This window comes from Triplophysa rosa, linkage group LG3, assembly GCF_024868665.1.
Source record: "Triplophysa rosa linkage group LG3, Trosa_1v2, whole genome shotgun sequence".
In the NCBI taxonomy this organism is placed as follows: domain Eukaryota; kingdom Metazoa; phylum Chordata; class Actinopteri; order Cypriniformes; family Nemacheilidae; genus Triplophysa; species Triplophysa rosa.
Window position 1 is genome coordinate 305360 of NC_079892.1, and position 9955 is coordinate 315314.

The 9955-nt window shown below is 40.5% G+C and overlaps 1 protein-coding gene across 1 annotated transcript in view; it reads left to right on the plus strand.

Moving 5' to 3' along the window:
- The window catches only part of zgc:113516 (uncharacterized protein LOC541449 homolog), a 78971-nt gene that overhangs the window by 42802 nt on the left and 26214 nt on the right, over positions 1–9955 (plus strand). Inside the window, exons 5-7 of the mRNA XM_057330486.1 lie at positions 4951–5034; positions 5150–5310; positions 5826–5899. Coding sequence (XP_057186469.1) covers positions 4951–5034; positions 5150–5310; positions 5826–5899 — 319 coding nt within the window. The remainder of the gene's footprint in view (positions 1–4950; positions 5035–5149; positions 5311–5825; positions 5900–9955) is intronic.

Consider the following 9955-nt stretch of genomic DNA (forward strand, 5'->3'; position numbering starts at 1 on the left):
GATATCTGATAGACAACAATAACCGAGGTTAGGACAAAAAGGTTTTGTTCTGTTTTGTTTTGTTTTGTTCCCTTTCAAGGGAACTCACACTCCCGTGGCCATGGCAACGCATTGGGGAATGCCTCAGCGTGACCGCATCGGAAGCACTCAGACTCATCTTTATTGTCCCATTTAGGGAAACTATGATTGCAGCAAGGTGCTAGAGATGACATTCTTATCCATGTACAAATCTATAAAAAGTCACCATTATAAAAACATATATATATATATATATATTTATATTTTACTATATATTATATATATATACCTATATATAATATAACAGAATACATAATATATTACAGTATATATATATATATATATAGTATATATATTATTATATATATATATATATATACTGTATATATATATATTTATTTATATGCACTGACCAAAATTATAAAGGCAACACTTTTGTTTTTGCCCCCATTTTTCATGAGCTGAACTCAAAGATCTAAGACTTTTTCTATGTACACAAAAGTCCCATTTCTCTCAAATATTGTTCACAAATCTGTCTAAATCTGTGCTAGTGATCCATAATCCACCTCACAGGTGTGCATATCAAGATGCTGATTAGACAGCATGATTATTGCACAGGTGTGCCGAAGATTGTCCACAATAAAAGGCCACTCTAAAATGTGCAGTTTTACTGTATTGGGGGGTCCGAAAACCAGTCAGTATGTGGTGTGACCACTTTTTCCCTCACGCAGTGCAACACATCTCCTTCACATAGAGTTGATCAGGTTGTTGATTGTGGCCTGTGGAATGTTGGTCCACTCCTCTTCAATGGCTGTGCGAAGTTGCTGGATATTTGCAGGAACTGGAACACGCTGTATACGCCGATCCAGAGCATCCCAAACATGCTCAATGGGTGACATGTCCGGTGAGTATGCTGGCCATGCAAGAACTGGGATTTTTTCAGCTTCCAGAAATTGTGTACAGATCCTTGCAACATGGGGCTGTGCATTATCATGCTGCAACATGAGGTGATGGTCCTGGATGAATGGCACAACAATGGGCCTCAGGATCTCGTCACGGTATCTCTGTGCATTCAAAATTCCATCAATAAAATGCACCTGTGTTCGTTGTCTATAACATACGCCTGCCCATACCATAACCCCACCGCCACTATGGGCCACTCGATCCACAACGTTGATATCAGCAAACCGCTCACCCACACGACGCCATACACGCTGTCTGCCATCTGCCCTGTACAGTAAAAACCGGGATTCATCCGTGAAGAGAACACCTCTCCAAAGTGCCAGACGCCATCGAATGTGAGCATTTGCCCACTCATTACGTAACGCAGTCAGGTTGAGACCCCGATGAGGACTGTTTTCTGACAGTTTGTGCAGAAATTCTTTGGTTATGTAAACCGATTGTTGCAGCAGCTGTCTGGGTGGCTGTTCTCAGACGATCTTGGAGGTGAAGATGCTGGAAGTAGAGGTCCTGGGCTGGTGTGGTTACACGTGGTCTTTGGTTGTGAGGCTGGTTGGATGTACTGCCAACAAATGTGTTGCGTTTTAATTTTGGTCAGTGTACATAAATCACCACAAATATTCACAATACAATACTAATTTAAAAAAATGTATACATCATATTCAATCATTACATTCTTTACACAGGAGCAGTTTAATAACTTAATAGCAACATTAATAGCAAAAGACTCTCTGGTTCTCTTAGTCCTACTTACAAATGATGGCCTGATGGCAACAACTGAAACTCTGATAACAATGGATGGTCAGCAGTACAGAGTATAGCCTGGGACTTATTAAAAACAGAAACAGCTTTTTGAAAGATTTCTGTTGGCCTAGTCTGATTGACACCAATCATTTTTCCTGCGACCTTCAACAGGCTACTTAAGCAGTTTTTTCTATCAAATTCAGAATTCCATACCAAGCCACAATACAAAAGGAGAAGAGGGATTCAATTAATTGTTTATAGAATAATAACATCAATGTAGGACAGATTCTAAATTATTTTAATTTGAGGAAATTCTAACAAAAAGTCCACCTAGCAATATTAAGATCCAAATTAAACGGATAAATAAGTTTCCCCACCAACAGATGAGGCTTTATTGTATCAAAGGCCTTTACACTGCTGAATAATTTCACCCTTTATTCTCAAAGCATTTCAGAATTAATGAAGTAAGGACCACAAGCCTAAAGTCATGTTGTTCCTGGGGGGACTTAATTTTGGGTACAGGAACTTTAATGGATTTTTTTCCAAATTTCAGGTATTCTTAGCAGACTGAGAGGTTGAGAGAAGATATAGCGAAATATATCACAGGACTGCTCAGCACACGATTGTCACACCCTGCTCCAATTTTATCTGGACCTGAGCGTTTGTTATTATTGACACTGTGAAAAAGACCTTTAACCGTTTGTACACTAAAATGAAAAGATTGGTTACTGTCACACCTGCCCCAGCTCTTGTTCCTCCACAAAGCCTGAGGGCGCCATCGCCTGCGTTTTGACTGTTGCCACGTCATTCCTTAGGTTATATATACAGTAGCTTGGACGCTCACCTGCTCTTTTCAAAGTCTTGTTGTTCTGTCCATCACAATTCTGAGAATTCCTTTTTTTGGATTTACTGTGCTTGACTCTTGCTGTGTTTTTTGGATAACCCCTTTGCGTTTTTGTGATTTGGACTTGTTTGCCTGTTTGTCTGTTTCTCTGGTTTTGACCTGTGCCTGGCTACTGTTCATATCTTTTCCCTTGCCCCTTATATTAAACTCTGCACTTGGATTCTAACGCGTCTCGAGACCCTGCTCCGTTACAGAAGACTTCATCTTCACAGGATCCAGCGGAGCCTTCCTTGCATGCCACATTGGCGTCTCAACCGGCTAAGCTAATGGAACACCACCAACAGCTCTCTCTCCTTTCGGACACTATGGACGAGGTTGTGGGACACCTCCACCACCAGGCCACACCCCCTCCAGCAGCTCCCGGAAAAGCTTTGGACTGGGCAACGGCTGTATGGGAAAGCGATGTTGCTATTTACGCTTCGTTTGAGTTATTTAAGACTTCCTGTCTGCCTGCCCTAATTGTCCCGGCTCTACAGAGCTCCCTCCATGAGGAAGCTTTATGCCCTAAAGTGGAGAATTTTGGTGTGCAGCTCTTCTGAGGGACCCAGCTAACTGAGCTGTTGACGTGGCGCTGAGGTTTCTGCAGGAACGATTCTCTGCTGGGTTAACTCCTTCCACTCTTAAGGTTTATTTCTGCTTATCAATCTCCTCAGTGGGTAGACACCCACTAGTGGGTTTGCTTTGTGGTGCTATCAGGTTGAGGTCTGTGAGCTACACTCCATTTGACCGCTCGACACCATGCCAGACGATCTTCAGGCTTTTAAGACTGTGTTCCTACTGGCCATTATATCCCTGAAGAGAGTGGATGATATACCTGTCGGTATCTCTTACGTGCCTTGAGTTTGCTCCAGGGATAGGAAAGGCTTTTCTGAACCCGAGGCTGGGTTATGTGCCTAAGGTATTGAACAATGCACTGAGGCCCATTGTTCTGCAAGCTTTTTGTCCTCCCCGCTTAGGAGCACGGACCAGGAGAAGCTGAATTTGGTGTGTCCTGTGCGTACCCTTATACATACTTTCACAGGACTGCTATATGGAGGAAGTCCGAGCAGTTATTTGTTTGCTTTGGTTCGCCCAGGAAGGGTTAGGCCCACTCTACTCTGGGTATGGCTGCCTCTAACCTACCTCCTAGTCAGGTTTTATAACTTAGACCTAGGCCCCTCTTTCGGGTACTGGGTACTGTTGCGTCGACTGTGTTTGGTTCACACACGCTACAGGCATTTGGTAACATGGCTGCGTAGGTATCACGTTGCCTTGGCAACTTTTTGCAAAGTCCCTCGAAAGGGAGGTATTCCCCAGAGCCATTGAGAGAGAGAGTTCTGCCAACGGAAGTCCAAAACGCTGGAGCGTCACGTGATTCATGGAGCCTTCAGATAGTTCCAGGAAGATATGTTTTCTCTTTAAATGCTTTATTTCTTTCATTTTTTTATTCATTAAATGGCATTCGTCTTTAAATGGGTTAGAAGTTTACCTCAGTTGGTCTGTTTGGTCGCAGCTCCATATGCGTTACTAGGGTCAATTGTGGCCTAATGGTTAGAGAGTCAGACTCGTGACCAGAAGGTTGCCGGTTCGATTCGATTCTCAGGGCCGGCGGGTAACGACTGAGGTGCCCTTGAGCAACGCACCTTACCCCTACTTGCTCCCCGGGCGCTGCAGTGATAGCTGCCCACTGCTCCGGGTGTACTTGTGTTCACGACTTGCTGTGCGTGTGTTCACTACTCTCTGGATGGGTTAAATGCAGAGGTCACATTTCGGGTATGGGTCACCATACCTGACAAATAGGTCACTTTCACTTCACTTTCACTAGTAACTTCCGGGAACTATTGAGAGCCTCCATTGTTGTGAAAAAACTGTTCCATTGGAGTCAACGAAGTTGACGCGACTCTATCTATCAATGGTTCTGGTATTCCCTTGGCATGTGTTGTCATGGCGACACAGCATCTTCTTTCCATTTTCAGGGAACCAGGCTTACAAATGTAACCTGAGATTTTCTGTTTAAAAGAGGCTATATATTGTGTTTATGTATTTAAAGAAGAAAACATTCTGGAAGCCATTTTGTGAAAATCATTAAAAAAGGCTGGCGCTGGCTGGCAACCTTTAAAAAAAGCTGGTGGGAATGAGTTAATATGTAAATACAGGCCATATACATTGCTTGCACAAACAAACTATAGGGTCTTTTTTAAGCAGGACAGGATCTTTTAATGAGTGAATATGTATATACAGAAAGAAGTCTTTTAGCATATATTTTCCGGTGACTTAGATTAATGATGCATTACATTAACCAGAAAATATTTATTTTAACCCAGTTATGTTCTGTTCAATTGTAGGCACTGTAAAATTCATTGACTATGAGTATGCCGATTTAAATTACCAGGCTTATGACATTGGAAACCATTTCAATGAATTTGCAGGTACATTCTTCTGTAAAGAAATATCTTCGCATACAATAAGCTAAACAACATTACGCAAATGCTTTTGATTGCTTAAAACATTGTTTTGGTTTCTTTCTGTTCATTTCAAATTAAGGTGTCAATAACATTGACTTCAGCCTCTACCCTAGTCATGAGCTTCAATTTGATTGGCTTACTGCTTACTTGGAGAGTTTCAAGAGGTGCAGTGGTGTAGAGTCATTTGTCACTAAGAAAGAGGTCAAAGAGCTTTATGTAAAAGTCTGCAAGTTCTCTCTGGTGAGTTTTTTGCACTGCATTACTAATATAAATCTTTTGAAAAATATAATGCAATATTCGGAGCAAAGAATTAATTAAACGGAATTTAACGGAATTGCAACATAATGGTTCTTTGTGCCAAGAAAGATTTGAACAAACTGAACGAGTATCACATGTGTAGTGTGCACCTTTCATAATAATCTTGTTGGATCTCCACTCCAAGGTATTGTTTTTCTAGATTTGAAGGTTTGATGTACAGCTACCATCATATTTTGTAACCAACGAACACACAACATTCACAACATTGAAACCATGAAAGATAATTCTACATACACCATTCAAATATTTACATTATAAACAATGGAGTGTCGGTTTGTTTACATTTACTTGGGCACAAAAAGGTATACAGCTCAACTGAATCATTACAAAGAAAAATATATTTGAACTATGTAAGATTTGATGGGCATTTTTTTCTTTAAGAAAATGTTGTACTACTAATTAATAAGTTAAAAATCAACTTCATGACTTTATTTCAGGTGGCTCATTTCTTCTGGTGTCTATGGGCTCTGCTTCAGGCTAAACATTCCACTATTGACTTTGACTTTCAGGGGTAGGTTACTTGCTATTTATAACCATGTAAATAGCCAAGCAACAACTGTATAAATTAAAAAGAGAATGAAGAAATGTAAGGAATGCTGTAGCTATACAGTGCTGGTCCTGCATGTCTTTGTGAGGGGGGCCCTGTCATAATAGTTAAAAGTAGATATAAACAAAACTATAAATTATAAGAAATAATAATCTGTAAGAACTATACGAAACACTTTACTGTTAATCTGTACTGGTAGTAAGTAATTCATTGTATGGCAAAGCTAAATTTTATTCCAAAAACTGTGGAAGCATATTGGTAGCTATTTTCAATTTGAAATGCAATCCGCAAAATGGCAATGGAGTATGTAAAATGACAATGCAATTGTGTATTTAAATATACATTTGAAATAACATATGTGCAACATTAAGTGCAAAATGAAAATAAATATTCAATTATATCAATTACATTTGTCATTTCCTACACTTGTCACGATCGGGCGTGGCGGAAGAACCCAAATGCAGGCAGGCAGTGAAGGGGTTAACACAACAAGTCTTTATTAACTAATAAAACACAAAACAAACACCCTCAATGGGGGAAAACGAAACTAAGAGATATATAGAAAACAAAAGACCTCCCACGAGGGGGCAAAACTAAAACAAGAACAGTAAAAAACTAAACTAAAGAACACGACCAAACGTCTTAACTCAACACACGACAAGGGTAGAACACAACGCTCACAGAACACGGGCACGGCTAGGGACAGGACACTCTACAAGCAGAACACAGGACATCCAGATACGTAACATAGCACAAACGTAATACACGAGCAACAAGACAATGAAACAAGAGGGAATTTTAAAGGAGAGACAAACGAGGGATAATTACACAGGGCAGGTAGGAAACATTAGACACGGCAGGGAAGCAATACATGAAACGAGAGGGGCGGGGCCAATGACAAAACACGAGAAAACACATGAGATGTCAAAAACAAACATCTCATGGCCTTCTCACATAAAACCTATGGGCTCTGTCCCGATCCTGCCACATGACTAGAAATTCATAAACAAGAAGGTAGAACCGTGACAACACTAGTTTTAATATGTTATTTAAATGGTTATTTTTAACGCTCTTTAAGTTGCAAAATTAAAATAAAAATGCATTCCCCTGGATTGATTATATATGTTTAAGATAGTCAAGCAAAACTGTAGCAAAATGAAAATTCTAATGTTATTTTCCCTAAATTCATTAGGATTAACAGGTCAAACATTTGGGATTGCATTTTCATTTACACACAGCACGTTGGGTGTTGCAAAATTCGATGTGGACTTGAAAATGCATTTCAAGATGGCCACGCCCCCTCCCCGGTACAGCGTCATTGTGTGAGGGCGGAGCCAGCATCACTTGTTACGTGCATGGATGTGCGGCTGCAGAGCTGATAAAAACAATAAATCGCATGCACACGAATTGGAGCATGTGAGCGATAGCTCGGGCAGCTGGAGGCATAAGAATGTCCAAGACAAAGTAAGTCCCGTTTCAAAGTAGGCTTTAATCCAAGCAGTGCAAGAATCCCAGATGAAAACAAAACAAACACGTGAAAGAAAAAAAAACTTCAAAGTAAAATAAAATAAACATATTTGCAAACCCATACCTGGAGTAAGCATTTATGAGCTGTAAATTAACATGGAGGCAATCGCCCCAACCATGCGATCAAACTGTGAGTCCACACTGACTAGCATACCACTGTCTAGCACACAACTGCACTCGAGACCATGCTGCATCTAGAAGCCATTTTCAACCCAAGGCCACGCCCCCTGGAATGTACCATTTAGCAGGTAAGAAAACAAATTACATGTGCACTAAATGATTGAATGAATGAATAATGAATAATGGTGGATAATGCCACACATAAACTCAAAACCTGCAAACGCTAATGCTATAACTACTTGCCAAACATGAACACAATATACACTTTCATTACACTCCACACAATTCACATTTAAACATACAATATTCAACATCTCCTTACAATATTACACAGGTCAGTACCGGCAAACAGACTGTGTTAATGTATATGTATGTAAATGTATGTGAGAATGAATCAGTGTGCATAGTTCATGTATAGTCACGGGGCCTCTCCGTGACAGAGCACAAAGACAAAAATTACTTGCGTGTTTTTTTAAGATTATTACGTGTCTGTAGACGATAGAACTAGTAGCTACATTGATAGAACATCGTGTAGAGAATTCTCTGCCTTATCAAGCGGTGAGCTCGCCTGTTGAATGTCTCATAACGCGTTTTCATCATGAACACATTCAGTATTTTGATTATTGTCTTTTTTGTCACAATATCTTCACACAATCGTTTAGAAATGGTCCTTTTGTGAGACCACTCTTCAGTAACTGTACAATTACAAACGCGATCCATCCACGTGAAAATACACCTGGTTGGTCTGTGCAACACATTCTCACTCCGGACTCGTCACTTACGCTCGGTCAGCGACCTTCGGCGTCATTTTGAACACGCAGGGTACCCCTTTGGCGTCGTTTTTCGGCATGAAGGGCATGCGAATTTTGAAAATGTATATCGAATATAATTTGCAATGATGATGTTTCGGGGTTTTAATTTAAATTTAATGGACAGGATAATTGCGTTTACATGACGCTATTCAGACAGTTTCACAGTTTGAGCAAGTAATGTTACAGTTTATTTATCGTAATATAAAACACATAATACAAGCAGTCACAATGTCGTTCAAAAATACAGATATTCCAAGGGTACCAACGCGAAACGATTGAATTGTATGAGGAACAGATGCGAAAGCGATCACCGTCCGCCGTAATCTCAAATCCAGCGAAGAACGACGTTCAAATATTGCCGCCAGAGGAAGTTGCGTCACCTTCGATGCCATTGGCTCTCCCATGTCTCGTGACCGATGGCGTCATTTCGTTGGCTTTGAACGTGAAACGGTATTGGCTCCCGCGACCGACTGCATGTAGCTGTTCCGGTTTATCTTTTGAATGGGAGTCTACTTAATGCATTCACGGACACACACGGCATCTTCATGTAAAGTTATTGTACGGCTTTGGAGCAATAAGGTCTGCGAAACGAGCGGTTTATTATATTTTGTAATGCTTTTGGTCAGTTTGTGCAATAAATACCCGTGACTGTACTTTTATTCGCGTGCTGTGTTTTATATGGCTGAGAAGTGGTTAGGGTTAGGTTTAGGCTGAGGTTGGGGTTAGGTGCTACAAAATATTATGTATAAATAATTATGAAATGCTAAGAATTGCACGAAACTCGGTCTGGAGCATTTAGCAAACAGCAACGCATTTCCCTGTTCGTCGAAAAACGACGCCAAAGGGGTACCCTGCGCGTTCAAAAGTGACGCCGTGGGGCGCTGACCTAGCGTAAATACTGTATGTGACGAGTCGGGAGTGAGAACGGGTTGGTCTGTACTGTGCTACTTTCGTGCTGAAGACAATGCAAGGTGAGAGATTATGCACAAATATACATAAACATTGCCAAAGTGGAGATCTGCCCTTACGAAAATTAACCTTGGTTACATATTCATCCGGATGCTGCAGTTTGGACTGACAGATCCACTGTAACTCGATTCCTGAAGTTATGGAAACGTTGCGCCACAAAAACAGTTTATGAATGATTATGTGAAGATATTGACTAAGACAACAAATACTGAATATGTTTATGATGAAAACGTGTATGTGCAAGAGATTTAGCGCTATTATCATCAGTCGTACTTGTTTTCAACACCTCAGAACAACACACGTAACGAGCGATGCTGGCTCCGCCTTCACGTAATAACGCTGTACCGGGGAGGGGGCGTGGCTAGCTCGAAATGCATTTTCAAGTCCACATTGAATTTTGCAACACCCAACGTGCTGTGTGTAAATGAAAATGTAATTCCAAATGTTCGACCTGTTAATCCTAATGCATTTAGGGAAAATAACATTTGAATTTTGCTACAGTTTTGCTTGACTATCTTAAACATATATAATCAATCCGGGGAATGCATTTTCATTTTCATTTTGCAACTTCAAGAGCGTTAAACATATCTAT